Here is a 22,282-nt window from a genome sequence, read left to right as displayed (position 1 = left end):
CATTCATTCTCCACTTATCAACAAGACCATAATCTCCTCACAATCACCAAACAAATGTATGTCATTCCTATCCACCAAAGGGAGGTGAGAGGTGGGGGGGCGGGTGATCTCACCGAAGCTGCTGTGGAAGTCTGTGTAGGGGCTAGAGGCTGAGTCTTGTGGACAAAGCTGCATCTGGGGGTAGAGGTTCTCGGGCATGGTCGCATAGCCCTCCTCACACGACGCTTCCTTGGGATCCAGAGACACTTTGGCGCATTCAATGACGATGTCATGGATCTCAAATCTCTTCCATCTGCAGAGGGACAAAACCGTCAATCCAATTGAGAAAACAATGTAATAATAATTTCTCATTTGTTCATACAGCAGATCATCTCTTGATTGTGTATATAAACAAGAGTGAAGCTTGAGAGCTGTGATTGACTGACCTGGTGGGATCAAGCTCATGGTCCTTAGTTCCAGTCACTAGTTCCGGGTGTATACGGACGTGTTCCAGCATTGGCTGCAAAGAAAATGGGAAAGAACAAAAAATAATTACAGAACTATTTAGATACACATTTGTATTATATTTCTATGGGTAGAATCTCTTCCTGTAGACAAATCAACATAATAAATTGAAGATTGATCAATTGAAACAGCTGTGATCTGTCACCTTCACCACTTCCTCAAATGTGTCCATGTTCTCCTTCATGCTGTAGTGGGAGCGCAGGTAGGACACAAAGTTGCAGGGGTACATGCCGTAGAGGCGGTGGAAGAGCGAGTAGACGCTGGCGTGCAGGTGGATGAGGTATACCTCGGAGACGTGGCCTGGTGTAGGCAAGAAGAACAGGAGAGAACATGATGTCAGGTCAGGGTCAGCAACGTGAACAAAAACAGTCCATCCAAAACCACACCTGGCTCTTGTCAGGTTCACCTAGGGGTCATGAAAAGAGTTGTACCAAAATGTTTGATGTATTAGAAAAAATGTATTATGCTTATGTTTTATTAATAGAAGGGGAGGGGTTAAGACCCCTCCCTCCTTACATTTATAGGGTTTTAGACTACTGATTAACAATAGATATATTCATTGTAGAAGTTTAGTATTGTTCTACATTTATATTTTAGTTCTCTCTCTTTCTTTTTCTGCCTCATTATAAAGAGGCCCTTAGAACTCTTCAGGGAGTGAAGGAGATAAGACTAGGTAAACATTCCACAATAAATTAACTTTGGGGGAAGGGGACATTTACTGCTAAGTGTTTAGCTAACAGTAAAGGCCCTGTTTATACAGCTTTCTAGGCATGGTTTTGGTCCCAGGAGTAGAGGATGATGATATAGGCAGTAACATCACCAGGGTGTGACTCAGGGTGTGACTTAATAAAACCACTGGAGACCTTTTGTTGGATGCAGAACTTACTCGGCAACATTTGTGCTTTGTTCCTGTTTGTCAACTTCTGTCTGCAATTGCATTAATAAAGGTTTTGAACGATTTAATTAAAGATAATGTCATAATGCTAATTTCACCAATGATTGACAAGGAAAGACGTAAGGAATGAAACCCCAACACTCTACCATTTCCAATATTCTCATAGTGAGAGAATTAATTCACATAATACAAAAATCTGCCGCTTTAAGCTAGAGGTGTTGTTTTTTTTGGCATTGGAGGAGTCTCAAACCACTACATCTGTCAATGTAACATTTCTGCATCTGCGGTGAAAGGTGTCAGAGATCGTCTGACATACACCGCTCCGAGAAATCCCGAAAATCAGTCTTCTCACAAAATCGTCGGTAGCCTCCGAACAGTTTGACCTACAAACTATTATGACCCCTTTATGGAAATATGACTTGTCTGAAGGTCCCCCGGAACCAGTTGAAAACATTTATGGAAGTACAGTATATATGGTGACCGTTTAGTGAAAAATATAAGGGGTTAAATACAAAAAATGTTCCCCGATCTGTCTTATATCGCTCAGATATAGGATAGACACTTCAGAACAAACTTCCTTTAGATCTTTTTTTTGGGGGGGGGGACTGTTGTCCATATAGTGAATCTGTTATTCAATGAGTTTGTATTGTCCAATAGCAGTAAGGTCAAAAACTATTTATCAAATAACTTTAAAATCAAATAGCAAAATTATCCTTGGTATGATCTTCTTAAAACAATTCCATATAGCTTAGTACTGCCCCTGGCTAAGACTTCATAAAACAGCTCCTCAGTCTTTTTTTATTACCTGGGTTCTTCAGGTTCCAGGAAGCCAGGCGTCCAAAGATGTCAAAGAACTCATACAGGTGTTGTTTGCCAGCCTGGGGGATCATGGGTAGCAGAGTGATCAACACCAGGACTCCAGTTATGAGGACCACAACGTCTGAATCCGTCTGGACACCAAGGAAAGAGAAACATTTAACATGATACAAATTAAAGAGGTCCAAGACACTTGATATAATACACCGGTGCTTCTTTGTATTCCTGGAACAAAAAACATCTATTAAAAGAGACCTCTGTGGCTATCTTTCCCAAATACCTAGAATAAAACATTCGGTAGTTTTTATTTATTTTTATACCTTGAGGCATTTGAGCAGCGAGAGCAGCAGCGGGTAGCGGACGATCTTATGGATCCAGGACGGCTGCTTGCGGACTACGTGGCCAAGCAGAGTGAGGGTGGGCAGCCGGCAGGCCTGTTTGGTCATACACTCGTTCATCTTGTCCAGCAGGTGCTGTGGTGGGCAAATTAGAAACAGCATTGGGCTTTAAGACTCATTCTATTCATTGTTACTTAATGTTTTATGATTTGTTTTGATCAATTATGGAGAGTTAAAGTTATTTAATTAACAACAGATGGAAAATGGGAGTACATTAAGGGGATGGGGGTGTAAGGCAGGTCTCACCTTATCATGTGGCTCTCTGACTGACGAGAGGATATGCATGGCCTGGGCCGAGTTAGTCTCCAAGAAGTAGTCCACCAGTCCATTCAGCAGCATTGACCCTCGCTCTGCACAGAGAGGAGAATGAACATAGTTCCAACATCCACATTAAGGCCCACAATATGGCTGCAAAATAGCATTTGCCATAGCCCTCTATTACAGAGTACAGGATAAAAGGATGACTGTTAAAGTCCAAAAACGCCATATTAAAAGCAGAGTTCTCACCGGTGCTGAGGTGCTCATTTATAAGGCCTTTGATCTCCTCCAGTTGGCGTATGTCAGAGGACTCCAGGAGAGGGAGTAGGTCCCCAACGTTGGGCTGCTCTCTGGCCATGTTGACAGCGGAGGGTGAGGTGGTGGCAGACAGTCTCCGTCAAGGCCTGGAGCGCAGGGGGTGTCCCAGTCGTCTCTCTCACAGCGTCCTGCCTGGAGGGCTCCCTGGGCCTCCGGCCAATACAGTCTCCAGGCACCACTACAGGACAGGGCAAGCAACAGGACAGTAAAGGGTCAAACCTGACTCAGCACAAGTTAGAGAACTTCAGTGATACTTTTGGTCATGTAGTGTATGTGGACAGCTGCTAGTCTAACATCTCATTCCAAAATCATGGGCATTACTATGGAGTTGGTCCTCCCTTTGCTGCTAAAACATCCTCCACTCTTCTGGGAAGGCTTTCCACTAGATGTTGGAACATTGCTGCGGGGACTTGCTTCTATTCAGCCACAAGCACATTAGCAAGATCGGCACTGATGTTGAGCGATTAGGCCTGGCTCGTAGTCGACATTCCAACTCATCCCAAAGGTGTTTGATGAGGTTAAGAGGAAAGGGCCTTCCCCAAACTGTTGCCACAAAGTTAGAAGCACAGAATTTTCTAGCACGTCATTGTATGCTGTAGCGTTAAGATGTCCCTTCTAGAGGTCGACCGATTAACTGGAATGGCCGATTATTTAGGGCCGATTTCAAGTTTTCATACCTATCGGAAATCAGTATTTTAGGGCACCATTTTAAAATGTTATATATTTTTACACCTTTATTTAATCTTTATTTAACTACGCAAGTCAATTAAGAACACATTCTTATTTTCAATGACGGCCTAGGAACGGTGGGTTAACTGTCTGGTTTAGAGGCAGAACGACATATTTTCACCTTGTCAGCTCGGAGGATCCAATCTTGCAACCTTACAGTTAACTAGTCCAACGCTATTAACGACCTGCCTCTCTCGTTGCACTCCACAAGGAGACTGCCTGTTACGCGATTGCAGTAAGCCAAGGTAAGTTGCTAGCTAGCATTAAACTTCTTATAAAAATCAATCATAATCACTAGTTAACTACACATGGTTGATGATATTACTAGATATTATCTAGCGTGTCCTGCATTGCATATAATCTGACTGAGCATACAAGCATCTGACTGAGTTGTGTTAGGCAAAAGCAGGCGCGTAAACATTCATTCAAACAGCACTTTCTTTGCGTTTTACCATCAGCTCGTCGTTGTTCGTCAAGCATTGCGCTGTTTATGACTTCAAGCCTATCAACTCCCGAGATGAGGCTGGTGTCACCGAAGTGAAATGGCTAGCTAGTTAGCGCGCGCTAATAGCGTTTCAAACGTCACTCGCTCTAAACCTTGGAGTGGTTGTTTCCCTTGCTCTGCATGGGTAACGCTGCTTCGAGAGTGGCTGTTGTCGATGTGTTCCTGGTTCGAGCGAGAAGAGGGATGGAAGCTATACTGTTACACTGGCAATACTGAAGTGCCTATAAGAACATCCAATAGTCAAAGGTTAATGAAATACAAATGGTAGAGGGAAATAGTCCTATAATAACTACAACCTAAAACTTCTTAGCTGGGAATATTGAAGACTTATGTTAAAAGGAACCACCAGCTTTCATATGTTCTCATGTTCTGAGCAAGGAACTGAAACATTAGCTTTCTTACATGGCACATATTGCACTTTTACTTTCTTCTCCAACACTTTGTTTTTGCATTATTTAAACCAAATTGAACATGTTTCATTATTTATTTGAGGTTAAATTGATTTTCTTGATGTATTACATTAAGTTAAAATAAGTGTTCAGTCAGTATTGTTAAAATTATTTGTAATACTGACAATTACGATTTAAATCTCCAATAATCGGTATCGGCGTTGAAAAATCAGAAACGGTCCACCTCTAGTACCTTCACTGGAACTAAGGGGCCTACACCGTACTATGAAAAACAGCCCCAGACCATTATTCCACCTCCACCAAACTTTAATTGGCACTATGAATTCTGGCAGGTAGCGTTCTCCTGGCATCCACCAAACCCAGATTTGTCTGTTGGACTGCCAGTTGGTGAAGTGTGATTCATCACTCCAGAGAATGCATTTCCAATAGCGTCAAGCTTTACGCCACTCCAGCCGACACTTGGCATTGCACATGGAGATCTTAAGTTTGTGTGCGGCTGCTCAGCCATGGAAACCCATTTCATGTAGCATCCAACGAACAGTCCTTGTGCAGACGTTGCTTCCAGAGGCAGTATGGAACTCATTAGTATGTGTTGCAACCGAGGACTGAAGATTTGTACATCGATATGCGCTTCAGCGTCCCGTTCTGTGAGCTTGTGTGGCCTACAATTCGCGGTTGAGCCACTATTGCTCATAGACATTTCCATTTCATAATAACAGCACTTACAGTTGACTGGGGCAGCTCTAGCGGGCCAGATATTTGACTGACTTGTTGGGTGGCATCCTATGACAGTGCTGCGTTGAAAGTCACTGAGCTCTTCAGTTAGGCCATTGTACTGCCAATGTCTAACTATGGAGATTGCATGGCTGTGTGCTCAATTTTATACACCTGTCAGCAACGGGTATGGCTGAAATAGCCAAATCCACTTATTTGAAGGGGTGTCCACATCCTCTTGGCCATGTAGTGTATGTAGGCTATTAGATAAAACATTCTAGAAAAGCATCAATTGCAGCCCAATACCACATGATTATGACCCTCACATAGCCTAATCTAAAAAGTCATAGTGTATTGACAAAATGTAGGACATGAGCAATGTTCTAAATGGCCTTTAGACTAGCTAAATACATATTGGTATTATTAGGCTTGTTTACAATGCAGTTCCTGTGCAAAGGGTATAAATAAGGAAACCGGTAGGTACCAATGGTAGTTTTGATAACGCCATGTGAAATCTACCACACTAGTTCTAAAGCAGTGACAAATTCGAATAAATTTGCTCTGACCACATTTGGCCCACTGGAACAGAAAAACATAATATTAATAATCTCTATGATATCTGCACCCACCATCTCCCACAACGGTTTGCCATAATATTCTGTGAGTGTTTTCACAGAACTTCTCCTCTCAGTGACTCAACCTTTCAAAGGAAAAGAGGCCATAAATAATCATAATAGACAGGTCATTATCCCCAGGGGAGGTCTTAACACCGCTCTCCCCTCAACATCTAGCCTACACAGTCTAATGAAGGCAAGCCACAACACAACCAACCAGAGCAGAAAGAACCTAAAAATCAGTAGTGCATACTACATTCATTGAAGCTTTATTCTCAAAATCGGGCCACACCCCTGGTCTCAATATTTTGGACAAAACGGCAAGCATTATTATTAACTCGTATTCCCACTCCAGTGACATTATTACATTAAGCCTAGGTCTTACTGATCTGAACGCCAAAGTCATGTCGGAAAATGTCAGAAGCTTATTCCCTATAATATAAACTCCAATAGAAATAACTTCAAATATGTAACTTCACTCATGACTACTGGTTTCAATAAATTAAATTCTGAATTTATTGTTACAACTTGCAAAGTTGCTAGCCAACTAGCCTACTAACGATATGTTAGCAGTGCATGAGTCAGACAGTTGCTATCAACCCCTAGCTTAGAGCTACATTAAAGTAAACCAATGTTTTGGAAATGCATAACTCCATCATACCAGTTATCAAAGAGCGTTATCTATATGCAGTTATCTTAGCCAGCATCTTAGCCTAGCCAACCACCACAGTTATGGTCAGCAATCTAGAGCCCAACTACAGGAGACCAGCTAGAACACAACAAAAACATAACCGCAGATTAAAAGCAAAGAGAGAACAGAGAGTTACAGATTAATGGCTGGGGCCTATCCCATGGCAAAATGTTTAACTTCTTGGTGACAGGGGGACAGTATTGAGTAGCTTGGATGAATAAGGTGCCCAGAGTAAACTGCCTGCTACTCTGTCCCAGATGCGAATACATGCATATTATTAGTAGTATTGGATCGAAAACACTGAAGTTTCTAAAACTGTTTGAATGATGTCTGAGTAGAACAGAACTCATATGGCAGGTAAAACCTGAGAAAAATCCAACCAGGAAGTGGGAAATCTGAGGTTTGTAGTTTCTCAACTCTTTGCCATTGCAATATACAGTGTAAATTGGGTCATAATGCACTTCCTACGGCTTCCACTAGATGTCAACAGTCTTTAGAACTTTGTTTCAGGCTTCTACTATGAAGTGGGGGCGAATGAGGGGGGAATGCGCCAGGTGTCTGACAGAGTGCCACAGGCTCGTGAGGCGTGGTCACGAGAGAGTTAGCTCTCATTCCATTGCTTTTCTACAGACAATGGAATTCTCCAGTTGGAACATTATTGAAGATTTATGATATAAACATCCTAAAGATTGATTCTATACTTAGTTTGACAAGTTTCTACGACCTGTAATAACTTTTTGTCCAACGTTCGGCTGGACCTGAACGCGCATTTGGATTTGTTTAACAAACGCCCTAACAAAAGAAGCTATTTGGACATAAACAATTAACTTTATCGAACAAATCAAACATTTATTGTGGAACTGGGTATTCCTGGGAGTGCATTCTGATGAAGATCAAAGGTAAGTGAATATTTATAATGCTATTTCTGACTAATGTGGACTACACAATATGGCGGATATCTTTTTGGCTGCTTTGTTGTCTGAACGCTGTACTCAGATTGCATGGTTTGCTTTTTCCTTAACGTGAAATCTAACACAGCGGTTGCATTAAGGAGAAGTATCTCTAATTCCATGTATAACACTTGTATTTTCAGCAACATTTATGAGTATTTCTGTAAATTGATGTGGCTCTCTGCACAGTCACTGCATGTTTTATAACTACTGAACGTAATGCGCCAATGTAAAATGAGATTTGATATAAATATGCACTTTAGCAAACAAAACATACATGTATTGTGTAACATGAAGTCCTACGAGTGTCATCTGATGAAGATCAAAGGTTAGTGATTCATTTTCTCTATTTGTGCTTTATTTTGACTCCTCTCTTTGGCTGGAAAAATTGTTGTGTTTTTCTGTGACTTGGTGGTGACCTAACAATCGTTTGTGGTGCTTTCGCTGTAAAGCCTTTTTGAAATCAGACACTGTGGCTGGATTAACGAGAATTTTATCTTTAAAATGGTGTAAAATACTTGTTTTATTTTAATTATGAGATGTTTGTTGTTTTGAATTTGGCGCCCTTCACTTTCACTGGCAGTTGGCTTCCCACATATCCCAGAGAGGTTAAAGGAGCGCAGGTTGATTTAGCTACCACTGCAGGTGGGTGGGCACCACACCGGGCTGAAAGAGTAAGGGAAATCCAAAATAGATAGATTCCAGATGTCCAAGGTGGAAAAAGTTACAAAACTCCCATAGCCTACTTCACAGAGAACAGACTAGGTACTACACATTTAAAGCAAGCAGGTATGATTTTCTCCGTTGAGAGCCCACGGCAAAAACCATCATAGCCTGACCTAACGGGTCCCCACTAGACAACACAACCATAAGGTCTGTGAAGAGCATGCTGCATGGCCGCACGTACACAAGGAGCAGATGGGGCACATCACACTTCCTCGTGATTGGTGGATTGTAACTCACCACAAACACTTGGTCTGAAATGCAATTACATGCTAGCATGGCTAGTGGCTAACATTTGCCAGCTTGAGCTAGCTACCGAGCTAGCGTCTGAACTCTGTAGTAGTTCACTGTCACCGTGGGGAAATGTTGCAGTATCATGTACACATTTAAAGTGCCGTTTAAATAGAGTAAACAAATAAATAATTGACAATACAAAATAGCTACATAAAAAAATATCTGATGGCGGCGACAGAGATGGTCACCTCGCTTCAGGTCCTTAAAAAAACAAATTAATGCATAGTTTATGTATTATTTCTTACATTGTTAGCCCAGAAAATCTCAAGTGCTATTACATACAGCCGGGAAGAACCATTGGATATAAAAGTGACATAATTTTACCAACATTACGACCAGGAATACGACTTTCCCCCGAAGCAGATCCTTTGTTCGGACCTCCACCCTGGACATAGGACCTTATCCCTGAGGCCGACCCAAAACAGCGCGGTCGCCGCAGGAGAGGCAGACGGAGCGGCCTACTGGTCAGACTTAGGTGAGCACACCATCCACCGTTTCCGAACATATTACTCGCCAATGTCCAATCTCTAGACAAAAAGGTGGACGAAATTAGGGCACAAGTTGCCTTCCAGAGAGACAGAGATTGTAACATTCTCTGTTTCACAGAAACATGGCTCACTAGGGATATGTTGTCAGAGTCAGTACAGCCACCCGGTTTCTTCATTCATGCGCCAACAGAAAGAAACATCTCTCTGGTAAAAGGAAGGGCGGGGTTGAATGCCTTGTGATTAACGACTCATGGTGTAATCATAACATACAGGAACTCAAGTCCTTTTGTTCACCTGACCTAGAATTCCTTACAATCAAATGCCGACCGCATTATCTACCAAGAGAATTCTCTTTGATTCGTCACAGCCATGTATATCCACCCCCAAGCAGACACCTTGACGGCCCTGAAAGAACTTCACTGGACTCTATGTAAACTGGAAACCATATATCCTGAGGCTGCATTTATTGTAGCTGGGGATTTTAACAAAGCTAATCTGAGAACAAGGCTTCCTAAATTCTATCAGCATATCGTGACATGAGCTGGAAGACTTGTGGACCATTGCTACTCGAACTTCCGCGATGCACACAAAGGCCTCCCTTCGGCAAATCTGACCATAACTACATTTTGTTGCTACCAGCCTATAGACAGAAACTAAAACAGGAAACACCCGTGCTCAGGTCTATCCAACGCTGGTCTGACCAATCGGATTCCACGCTTCAAGATTGCTTCGATCACGTGGACTGGGATATGTTCCGGGTAGCCTCAGACAATAACATTGACGTATACGCTGACTCGGTAAGGGAGTTTATTAGCAAGTGCATCGGTGTTGTACCAACTGTGACTATTAAAACCTGCCCTAACCAGAAACCGTAGATTGATGGCAGCATTCACGCAAAACGCAACCACCGCTTTTAATCATGGCGACTGGAAACATGACCGAATACAAAGTGTAGCTATTCCCTCCGTAAGGCAATCAAACAAGCAGTGTCACAAAGTAAGAGTCACAATTCAGCTGCTCAAACACGAGACGTATGTGGCAGGGTCTACAGTCAATCACATTACAAAAAGAAAACCAGCCCCGTCGGACATCGACACCTTGCTCCCAGACAAATTAAACAAATTCTTTGTTCGCTTTGAGGACAATACAGTACCACTGACACGGTCATTACCAAAGCCTGTGGGCTCTCCTCCTCCGTGGCCAACGTGAGTAAAACACTCGCAAGGCTGCTGGCCCAGGCGGCATCCCTAGCCACATCATCAGAGCATGCGCATACCAGCTGGCTGGTGTGTTTACGGACATATTCAATCAATCCCTATCTGCTGTGCCAACATGCTTCCTGTCCAAGAAAGCTAAGGTAACTGAACTAAATGACTATCATCCCGTAGCACTCACTTCTGTCATCATGAAGTGCTTTGAGAGACTAGTCAAAGATCATATCACCTCCACCATATCCGATACCCTAGACCCACTACATTAGGTCCACAGACGACGCAATTGCCATCACACTGCCCTATCCCAACTGGACAAGAGGAATACCCATGTAAGAATGCAGTTAATTGACTACAGCTCAGCATTTAACACCATAGTATCCTCCAAACGCATCATTAAGCTCGAGACCCTGGGTCTCGACCCTGCCCTGTGCAACTGGGTCCTAAAGGTAGGAAATCTCTCCACCCCGCTTATTCTCAACACTGGGGCCCTACAAGGGTGCGTTCTAAGCGGTTCTTTGCTGTTGTTGTTTCACACCAAACTGCAAAAAGTGCAAACTGCAAAAAGTGCCATAATGACCATCGTTATGCTTGGAGGAAAAAGGGGGAGGCGTGCAAGCCGAAGAACACCATCCCAACCATGAAGCACGGGGCTGGCAGCATCATGTTGTGGGAGTGCTTTGCTGCAGGAGGGACTGGTGCACTTCACAAAATAGATAGCATTGTAGGAAAGGAAAATTAGGTGGATACATTGAAGCAACATCTCAAGACATCAGTCAGGAAGTTAAAGCTTGGTCGCAAATGGGTCTTCCAAATGGACAATGACCCCAAGCGTACTTCCTAAGTTGTGGCAAAATGGCTTAAGGACAACAAAAGTCAAGCTATTGAAGCGGCCATCACAAAGCCCTGACCTCAAGCCCATAGAAAATGTGTTGGCAGAACAGAAAAACCGTGTGCGAGCAAGGAGGCATACAAACCTGACTCAGTTACACCAGCTCTGTCACGAGGAATGGGCCAACATTCACCCAACTTATTGTGGGAAGCTTGTGGAAGGCTACCCGAAACTTTTAACCCAAGTTAAACAATTTAAAGGCAATGCTACCAAATACTAGTTGAGTGTATGTAAACTTCTGACCCGCTGGGAATATGTTGAAAGAAATAAAAGCTGAAATAAATCACTACTATTATTCTGACATTTCACATTCTTAAAATAAGTGGTGATCGTAACTGACCTAAAACAGGGATTTTTTTACTAGGATTAAATGTCAGGAATTGTGAAAAACTGAGTTTAAATGTACTTGGCTAAGGTGTATGTAAACTTCTGACTTCAACTGTATATTGGTCATGGCTCCTGAGCGGCGCACAGCAGGATTGCCTTGCAGTTCTCCAGCTGTATCCACTGAAAGAGAGCAAGGTTCAAGGCATGAGGACAGGGGACATGGGATGTGCCGATGAGCAGCGCACAGAAGACAGACCTAGCCCGTGGGGAAGGGAGGAGGTCGACCCCCACCCCGCCACAATGGCAACACTTTAAGGGGCATTGCACTGATAATGGCGCTGACTAGGGAAACGTTCCCGCTCTTAGTGCCAGTCTGCACGTTCAAACTTAAACAATGTAACTAATAATAGCATCTTCATGCTTTCGTTAACTTCTCTAGGGTAGGGGGCAGCATTCAGAATTTTGGGTGAAAAGCATGCCCAAATTAAACTGCCTGCTACTCATCCCCAGAAGATAAGATATGCATATTATTAGTAGATTTGGATAGAAAACACTCTTTAGTTTCTATAACTGTTTGAATCATGTCTGAGAATAACAGAACTTATTTAGCAGGCGAAACCCCGAGGACAAACTATTGCCACAGATACCCGTCACTTTTCAAACGGGTTTTCATTGGGAATCCAGATTTCTAAGGGACCTTCTTGCAGTTCCTACCGCTTCCACTGGATGTCAGTCTTTAGAAATTGGTTGAGGTTTTTCCTTTGTGTAATGAAGTACGGCCATCCAGAACGAGGGTAACTTGAAGTATACTGTTAGATAGAGGCACGTGACCAGAAAGCTAGCTACAGTTTGTTTTCCTCCTATATTTAACACAGATCATCCAGTCTTCAATTAGATCGATTATTTACAGTAAAAATACATAAAGTTGTATTACAAAAGTAGTTTGAAATGTTTTGGCAAAGTTACAGGTAACTTGAGATATTTTGTAGTCCAGTTGCGCAAGTTGGAAACTGTTTTTCTGGATCAAACGCGCCAAATAAATGGACATTTTGGATATATCGACGGAATTAAATCAAACAAAAAGGACCATTTGTGATGTTTATGGGACATATTGGAGTGCCAACAAAAGAAGCTCGTCAAAGGTAAGGCGTGAATTATATTTTTATTTCTGCGTTGTGTCGCGCCTGCAGAGTTTAAATATGCTTCTTTGTTTACTATGGTGCTATCCTCAGATAATAGCATCGTTTCCTTTCGCCGAAAAGCCTATTTGCAAACTGACATGTTGGCTGGATTCACAACAAGTGTAGCTTTAATTTGGTATCTTGCATGTGAGATTTCAAGAAAGTTTGATTTTTATAGTAATTTATTTGAATTTGGTGCTCTGCATTTTCACTGGCTTTTGGCCAGGTGGGACGCTAGCGCTATTGAAGGTAAACAAATGGTTGCTTACTGAAAAATACTATTTCAAACAGTCACATTGTACAGCGCCATTATGGCTATTATTATTATTATTTATTTATTTAACCTTTCTTTAACCAGGTAGGCAAGTTGAGAACAAGTTCTCATTTACAATTGCGACCTGGCCAAGATAAAGCAAAGCAGTTACACATGGAGTAAAACAAACATACAGTCAATAATACAGTATAAACAAGTCTATATACAATGTGAGCAAATGAGGTGAGAAGGGAGGCAAAGGCAAAAAAGGCCATGGTGGCAAAGTAAATACAATATAGCAAGTAAAACACTGGAATGGTAGTTTTGCAATGGAAGAATGTGCAAAGTAGAAATAAAAATAATGTGGTGCAAAGGAGCAAAATAAATAAATAAATTAAATACAGTTGGGAAAGAGATAGTTGTTTGGGCTAAATTATAGGTGGGCTATGTACAGGTGCAGTAATCTGTGAGCTGCTCTGACAGTTGGTGCTTAAAGCTAGTGAGGGAGATAAGTGTTTCCAGTTTGAGATTTTTGTAGTTCGTTCCAGTCATTGGCAGCAGAGAACTGGAAGGAGAGGCGGCCAAAGAAAGAATTGGTTTTGGGGGTGACTAGAGAGATATACCTGCTGGAGCGTGTGCTACAGGTGGGAGATGCTATGGTGACCAGCGAGCTGAGATAAGGGGGGACTTTAGCAGGTAGCTGGACAATAAACTTGCCTAGGAGGAGGGTAAGGGGGAGAATAATATCGTCAAATGTATTTCTTAGGTTGGCTGTATCACAACCGGCCATGATTTGTTGCAATTTCAGTTTAATCCACCAGATTAAAAAGCCTAAACAAATAATACAACAAAAAGTATTACGTATCAAAGCCGACCATGATTGGGAGTCCCATAGGGCGGGGCACAATTGGCCCAGCATTTCTCCCTCTAAAACCAGAAATATATTATTTAGCCCTTCATTCAAATTACAATCACTCACTTTCATTTAAAAAGAAAACAAATTAACCTCCAAAATATCATTATATATTATCAAGTTGATGGCACAGTCATATAGCCGGAAATTACATCAAGCTGAGTGACTCATTCATAGCTTTGGATCAAAATAAATAAGTACCAACAATCTTTCTGATAGTATTTAATAAAGAAATGTTTTGGTTATCCTGACCTGGACACCATGTACAGTATTAAAATAGCCCATTAGCAGGACAATATACCTTTACCAACACCTCTCTGTATTTGATACTTTGTGGATGGGGCCTCCCCAGTGGCGCAGCTGTCTAAGTCACTGCATTGCAGTGCAAAATGCGTTGCTACAGATACCCGTGAGCCGGCACGACACGGGGATTCTTTAGCTAAATAGCCCAGCACCGTAGCCTACTCCCGACCAACTTGTTGTACAGCACCATATTTTCCATTCCATCCTAACGGAAACCCAGGTTTTTTTTCATCGAATAGAACACCATAATATTAAGCAAAATTTCTTAAAAGCAGTTCCATATACTATGTTCTTACAAAAAAAGGTTTTAAATTCTCTAGTACATCCACTATTGAAGGCTATCAAATGCTTCTCAAAAAAGGCCTCTGGTGGTCAAATTAACATTTATGGTACCAGTGGTTGGCACTGAAATAATGTGCCATAGAATTCTGCGGCACCATGCACGCTGTGCCACAGTACGCTGCCACTTTTAAAAGGACAAACCACTGTACAGGGAGTGGCTTAGGTTTTATATTTGTTTAGTCTTGAGGGCAAGACTCAGAACTACAACCTAAAAAATCTCATCCAAGCATGTATTTGACTCCAAGTACCTTGTGTGCTGTGGTGAATACTTCTTTGCATATTTTCCTGGCTGACAGTGGAATTGCCAAACAAACAAACAATACAAAAAAATTAAATACTATAGCCAAAAGATTTGTAAAACAGTCAGTATAGTAGTCAACATTAAAAGACCCCAGCTTTTTGAGTAGAGAAGATCCTCCATATGGTGTTGACAAATAGCGCATTGTAGGTAGTTTAGATGATATCCGTAAATACATTCATGAATATGTAATATCTCAAAAACACACTTATGTTTGTACTTGTTTGTACTACCAGATTGTGATGACAACTAAGTTACTAAGTATTTGACCACACTATGTCGTTAAATTGGTGGGGTAAAAACTCATGCTTCCTACCATTTAAGCACCACCCTCATAAATAACCAGAAACAAAAAATCTATTAGAATTTTTATTTAACTAGGCAAATCAGTTAAGAACTAATTTTTATTACAATCACGGCCTACCCTGGCCAAACCCGGACAATGCTGGGCCAATTGAGTTCCGCCCTATGGGTCTCCCAATCACGGCCGGATGTGATACAGCCTGGATTCAAATCAGGGACTGTACTGATGTCTCTTGCACCGAGATGCAGTGCCTTAGGCAAGAGGCATCACTGAAGCATTATAGTTAGCTCAATTCATTTGAAGCAGCCATTAGGTAAGTTCTATGGACTCAACTGGACTAGAATTTTATAATAATTCTGTCATTTCCTAGTTGTGCTCTCCACAATCTGAGACAATGGACCTGGTTGTAAGGGAGGGAGGATGAGTTAGGTAGGCTAATTAGTGCAATAGACTACTTGCGCAAAGGGAGACCCTATCTAGCCTACTACAATTTGTATCAACTTATTTCAGAGTAGCTAGCTGCAGTGCTTTCCGAAATTATTTACACCCAATTGGCTTTTTCCACATTTTCTTGTTAAAGACTAAATTTAAAATAGTTTAAACTGAGTTATGTTGTCATTGGCCTACACTGCATAGCCCATAATGTCAAAGTGGAATAATGTTGTTTTTTTATTTAAAAAGCTGAAATGTCTTGAGTCAATAAGTATTCAACTTATGTTATGGCAAGCCTAAATAAGTTCAGGAGTAAAAATGTCACAAGTTGCATGGGCTCACTCGGTGCAAGTGTTTAACATGATTTTTTAACGACTACCTCATCTCTGTACCCCACACATACATATAATTGTAAAGGTCCCTCAGGTCAGGCAGTGAATTTCAAACAGATTCAACCAAAGACCAGGGAGGTTTTCTAATGCCTCGCAACGAAGGGCACCTATCGGTAGATGGGTACAATAAAAACAGCCATTGAATATCCCTTTCAGGTATATCCCCAATTACACTTTGGATGGTGTATAAATACACTTAGTCACTACAACGATACAGGCGTCCTTCATAACTCAGTTGCTAGAGAGGAAGAAAACAGCTCAAGGATTTCTCAATGACGCCAATGGTGACTTTAAAACAGTTAGTTTAATAATGGCTGTGATAGTAACACATCCGCCACACTGATCCTCAAACGGGGGCCCCGCAGGGGTGCGTGATCAATCCCATCCTGTACTCCCTGTTCACTCATGACTGAATGGTCAGCACGACTCCAACACCATCATTAAATTTGCAGATGACAACCCTGATCACCGATGAGACAGTCGATAGGGATGAGGTCAGAGACTTGGCTGTGTGGCGCCAGGACAACAACCCCACCATCAACGTGATCAAGACAAAGGACATGATTGTGGATTGTGGACTACAGGGAAAGGAGGTCCTAGCACACCCCCATTCTCATCAACAGGGCTATAGTGGAGCAGGTTGAGAGCTTCAAGTTCCTTGGTGTCCACATCAACAAACGAACATGATCCAAGCACACCAAGACAGTCGTGAAGATGGCACAACAAAACATATTCCCCCTTAGGAGACTGAAAAGATTTGGCATGTGTCCTCAGATCCTCAAAAGGTTCTACAGTTGCACCATCAAGAGCAACTGGTTGCATCACTGCCTGGTATGGCAACTGCTCGGCCTCCGACCGCAATGCACTACAGAGGGTAGTGCATACGGCCCTGTACATCACTGGGGCCACGCTTCCTGCCATCCAGCACCTCAAAACCAGGCAGTTTCAGAGGAAGGCCCTAAAAATTGTCAAAGACTCCAGCCACCCTAGTCATAGACTGTTCTCTCCGTCTACCGCATGGCAAACGGTACCGGAGCACCAAGTCTAGGTCCAAGCGGCTTCTAGACAGTTTCTACCCCCAAGCAATAAGACTCTTGAACATCTAATCAAATGGCTACCCAGACTATTTGCATTGCCTCATCCCCCCTCAACTAACCAGTGCCCCCGCACATTGACACTGTACCGGTACCCCTGGTATATAGCCTCGCTATTGTTATTTACTGCTGCTCTTTAATTTTTTTGCTACTGTTATTTTTTTTAACTTAATGCAGTTTTACAAAAAAAAGTGTTGTTGATTAAGGGCTTGTAAGCATTTCACTGTAAGGTCTGTTTTTGATCCTTCGATGTCGGCTCTTCCTATCATTGTGAAGCAGAATTCACCAAGCGTTGGATGGTTCACCCACTAATAGGGAACGTGAGCTGGGTTTAGACCGTCGTGAGACGGTGTGTGTCTGTGTCAAAGGTCGGCTGTGGTGGCATAAGGCATGAGTACAGTGATGTCAGTGATGTCAACTGATAAACAAATGGGAAAAAAATAAACATAAAATCCAGCACTGTGAGTCACTGTTCATCAGCTGGCATTGTATTTGGCGCATGTGACAAATAACAAATTTGATTGGAGAAAACTGAGGATGAATCAACATTGTAGTTACTCCACAATACTAACCTAATTGACAGTGAAAAGAAAGCCTACATAGAATAAAATTATTCCAAAACATGCATCCTGTTTGCAACAAGGCACTAAATTAATACTGTAAAAAAAATCTGGCAAAGCAATTCCCTTTTTGTCCTGAATGCAAAGTATTATGTTTGGGGCAAATCCAATGACACACATTACCGTACCACTCTCCATATTTTCAAGCACAGCAGTAGCTGCATCATGTTATGGGTATGCTTGTAATCATTAAGGACAGAGGAGTTTTTCAGGATAAAAAAATGGACACGTAATGGTGCTAAGCACAAGCAAAAACAATGGTTCAGCCTGCTTTGCACCAGACACTGGGGGATGAATTCCCCTTACAGCAGAACAATAACTTAAAACAAGGTCAAATCGACACCGGAGTTGCTTACCAAAAAGGCAGTGAATGTTCCTGAGTGGTCGAGTTACAGTTTTGACTTAAATCTACTTAAATCTATGGCAAGACCTGAAAATGGTCGTCTAGCAATGATCAACAATCGATTTGACAAAGTTAGAAGAATTTTCTCAAGAATAATGGGAAAATATTGCACAATCCAGGCACCAAAGGTGCTTCTACAAAGTATTGACTCAGTGGTGTTAATACTTATGTAAATTAGATTTCTTTCAATAAATTCACTAGAATTTCTATAAAAATGTTTTCATTTTTTCATTATAGGGTATTTTGTGAGTAGATGGGTGAAAAAAAATGTATTTATCCATTTTGAAATTGAGGCTGTAACAAAATGTGGAATAAGTCAAGGGTTATGAATACTTTCTGAAGGCACTGTCAATCTCAAATACACAAAGAAAATAAATAATGATTATGTTATGGTAGCTAGCTAAGCCTTTTTATTTACAGTTGAATGCAATGAATTAATTAGCTATCGTATGGTCATCTACTGTAGTTAGTATTGCACAGTATGCTGACATTTCAGTACTTTTTCAATACTAGAACATAAAAAACTGTTTGGTACTAGAATGTCACTTTACAATGCAAGAATCCAACCTACAAAGCTGGAAGCTACTGGTAACTTTCCTTGCTAGCTCACAGCTGAAGCTAAAAAAAAATCTATTCACTATCCTAGTACTTTGTGATACCATAACGCAAAATGCCACCAAAACCATATTAATTTGCAGTTGCTCGCTCACGTCTCTTCCAAAGATGATCTATTGTCTCAGCGAATTGACAGAGAATCTCAATTGCATTCAACTCCTCTCCCCTCCTCAAAACCCATTGTTTGAGAAAGTCAGAGGTCCCTCTCCTCTGACCTCCTCCAATGGGTTTTAAGGAGGCGAGAAGAGAGGAGTATGCAATATGATTGCTGCGTGTGTGGACGTGTTTAACTATTCTTGTGGGGACCAGAAGTCCTAACAAGAAAAGTAAACAAACTAAAATTGTATCAACTGGGGACATTTTGTTTGTCCCCACAAGGTCAAATGCTATTTCTAAAGGGTTAAGGTTAGAATTAGGGTTATGTTTTGGGGTTAGGAGCTAGGGTTAGTTTTAGGGTTAGGAGCTAGAGTAAGAGTACGGCTTAGGTTTATGGTTAGGGAAAATAGGATTTTAAATGACGGAATTGTGTGTCCCCACAAGTTTAGCTGTACAAGACTGTGTGTATGTGTGTGTGAGAGAGAGTGAAAAGAGAATAGGTCTCAGATGGGCCACCCCCTCTTACCTCGTGAATGACGTCGTTACTGGTTAAAGAGACAGCATACAATTTTATATAAATCTATGCAAAGGTTGTTGATCAGTACAATAAAAGACCCAAAAGGAAGGGAAACAGATTGTCATCTGTAGCCCCATGAAATAAGCCAAAACAAGCTCAATAACTCAATACATGAACACAATACTTGAAAGATTTACCATTCAAATAAATTATTACCATTGGGTGTTCTGTAGTTAGATTGTTTTTACTAAAGTCAAATTGGTTGTTGAATTGATTCATTAACGCATACATGCCTCTGAAATGTTGACAATTTTTTTTAGAATGTAATGATATTGAACTAATATTGTGTGACTTCGGCTAATATGCCTTCTTTTTTTTGCTGTGGTATCAAGTATCCTAGTGCTAAACCTGGTATCGAAGTCAGAATTTTGGTATGGTAACAGAAGATGCTTAGTAAAATTAGGATTGCAGTAGCTTTAGCCTAATAATGGACTAAAGGACCCTAACATTACTCTTTATAGTCCAAGGACCTTACATGTTCTGTTTAGAGGTGAACTGGCTGACAGCCAAAACAGGCTAATACTCCATCTAAACGTGAATCGACTGTCAATTGCGGTACTGTCCTAAAAACGAAGCACTCTACTTCCATATCACATAAAAATAATTTCACAAATACAAAATATACACTTACTGTACAGCCAAGGTTGGCGACACCTTAATTGGGGAATACGGGCTCATAGTAATGGCCGGAATAATGGAACGGTATCCAATACATTAACATGGTTTCCATTTGGTTGATACAATTCCATTCCAGCCTCTAATATGAGCAATCCCCCCCTCAGCAAACCACTGTGCCGTGCCGTACACCGTTTAATCACAGTATTTTTCAGGGACAAGTCGGCATCCGTCCTCGTTAACACACAGGTGTTCGAAGACGCAGATAGCCAATTAGCACAGTTACGAGATAAAAAAAAAAAAGTATAGCTGATGATGAAAAATAGGTTCCTTATGTTTCCAAAACTGTACCAATTCAATGCGTTTTGACGTTCAGAACGAACATCGGGCTCTTAAAGTATCTTCTGGCCGGAGAAGTTATCTTCAATGGGCGCTGAAGGTAGTTAGCTAGCGTCTATGAATGGGTTAGCTTTAGCCTAGATAGCTGAGATGTAGCTACGTTACGCCTCAATATTTGCTCAGGAGGTGACGCAGAAGCAGCTGCAACATTTCAAGAAGTTGCAGCTGAATACAAAATGGTTAGTAACATCATTCACTGTAACTAAGCTCACTATGACAGTCAAATGCTAGCTAGCTGGCTGTGTCGCCAGCTATCTGGAATGACCACTGACTGTCGTAAACAACTCAGGGGAACAATGGCCAGGGTTTTTGTTGTTTTAGCCGATTGTTTTACAGGAATTATTATTGGTAAGCTGAAAACGATTTCAACATATGCATGTTCATGAAAGTAGCGATGACTCAAACCATTGTCAGTGTCTGTAGAAATATAATACGTCAAATAGCTAACGGTAGCTGTCATTCAGAAAAACAAGTCATTACCGACAACTACCTAGAGAAAAAAAAATAGATATTTGACAGTCATGAAAGAGCATCAGACATTCCTAATAATGCACACACCTTACACGAACGATTTTTTTCCCGTTTGAAATTCACCAGTATATATTTCTATATATCAATAAAATGGACCTGTTTACCTGTTAGAGTCTCTACACTCCACAGGGCGCCGCCATCTTGAACACATCACAGCCCATCCCTCTTTAATCAACCTCCGCTGACTCGCACGCAAAGTAATCCCTTATTAGCGAGCCATTCAGAATCTGACACTAACTAGTCTATTTACCTAAATAATGCTACAGCTAGGCTCATTTAAATACTTCCATTCTGCTTCAATCATATTTCAGTGCACCGCACTCATGTCCTCAATCCACGAGAAACTTGGCATTGTTTTTCTCATAGGTGGAGGGATGAATTTATCTGTACTGCGGTTTTCGCGTGACGGGCATGAGTCAGGTAGTGAGCGCATGCGCTGTATATAATGGCAACTTTCTAACAATGGCCGGATTCGATTATGCTAAAACACAGTGTCATTTAACAATCTTCCCATTTTGAAATAGTTCCCAATCCTTTTATTTTTTTATTAACAAAAAAATCAATACAAAAAGTACATGGGGAACACACGTATGTATAAAGAATATGCAAAGGACATCTGCTAGGGGGTACAATATCCCAATACACAAGGACCCTAAGGGACATACACACATTTATAATTCTAACAGATTTTTGTTGGCAGAGTATTTAATAGTCTTAAAATATAGTTCAAGTTATTTTTGCAAGATAACAAAATGTGGTGTTTTGTTTCTAAATGTACATAAGTGAATATGAAATTTGGCCAAAAGAATAATGAAATGAATTACATAAGATTCTTTACTATTTATTTTACCTTTTTATTTAACTAGGCAAGTCAGTAAATTACAAATTCTTATTTTCATTGACTGCCTATGAACAGTGGGTTAACTGCCTGTTCAGGAGCAGACCGACATATTTGTAGCTTGTCAGCTCAGGGGTGTGAACTTGCAACCTTCCGGTTACTAGTCTAACGCTCTAACCACTAGGCTACTCTGCCACCTACTTATGATATAAATAAATTGAAACAATCAGTACATCTCTCCATAATAGTGTAAAATCTTCATAAATGTATTAAATTATAAATCTACTGATGTCATGCCACAGATTCCTTACATGAATACAATGCTAAAAAATATGCAAC

The 22,282-nt window shown here is 41.2% G+C and overlaps 1 protein-coding gene across 1 annotated transcript in view; it reads right to left on the bottom strand.

Moving 5' to 3' along the window:
• Positions 1 to 21,314, bottom strand: part of LOC115123533 (hamartin-like) — a 38,164-nt gene extending 16,850 nt beyond the window's left edge. Inside the window, 8 exon segments of the mRNA XM_029652882.2 lie at positions 114 to 292; positions 426 to 499; positions 650 to 804; positions 2,205 to 2,349; positions 2,536 to 2,688; positions 2,860 to 2,963; positions 3,121 to 3,367; positions 21,210 to 21,314. Of these exon segments, the coding sequence (XP_029508742.2) occupies positions 114 to 292; positions 426 to 499; positions 650 to 804; positions 2,205 to 2,349; positions 2,536 to 2,688; positions 2,860 to 2,963; positions 3,121 to 3,229 (919 nt within the window). The 5' untranslated portion in view covers positions 3,230 to 3,367; positions 21,210 to 21,314.
• Positions 21,315 to 22,282: the final 968 nt, after the last annotated feature.

Source organism: Oncorhynchus nerka, linkage group LG4 (assembly GCF_034236695.1).
Source record: "Oncorhynchus nerka isolate Pitt River linkage group LG4, Oner_Uvic_2.0, whole genome shotgun sequence".
Taxonomy (NCBI): Eukaryota; Metazoa; Chordata; class Actinopteri; order Salmoniformes; family Salmonidae; genus Oncorhynchus; species Oncorhynchus nerka.
The sequence above is the reverse complement of the archived record's forward strand: the minus strand, read 5'-3'. Positions and strand labels throughout refer to the sequence as shown.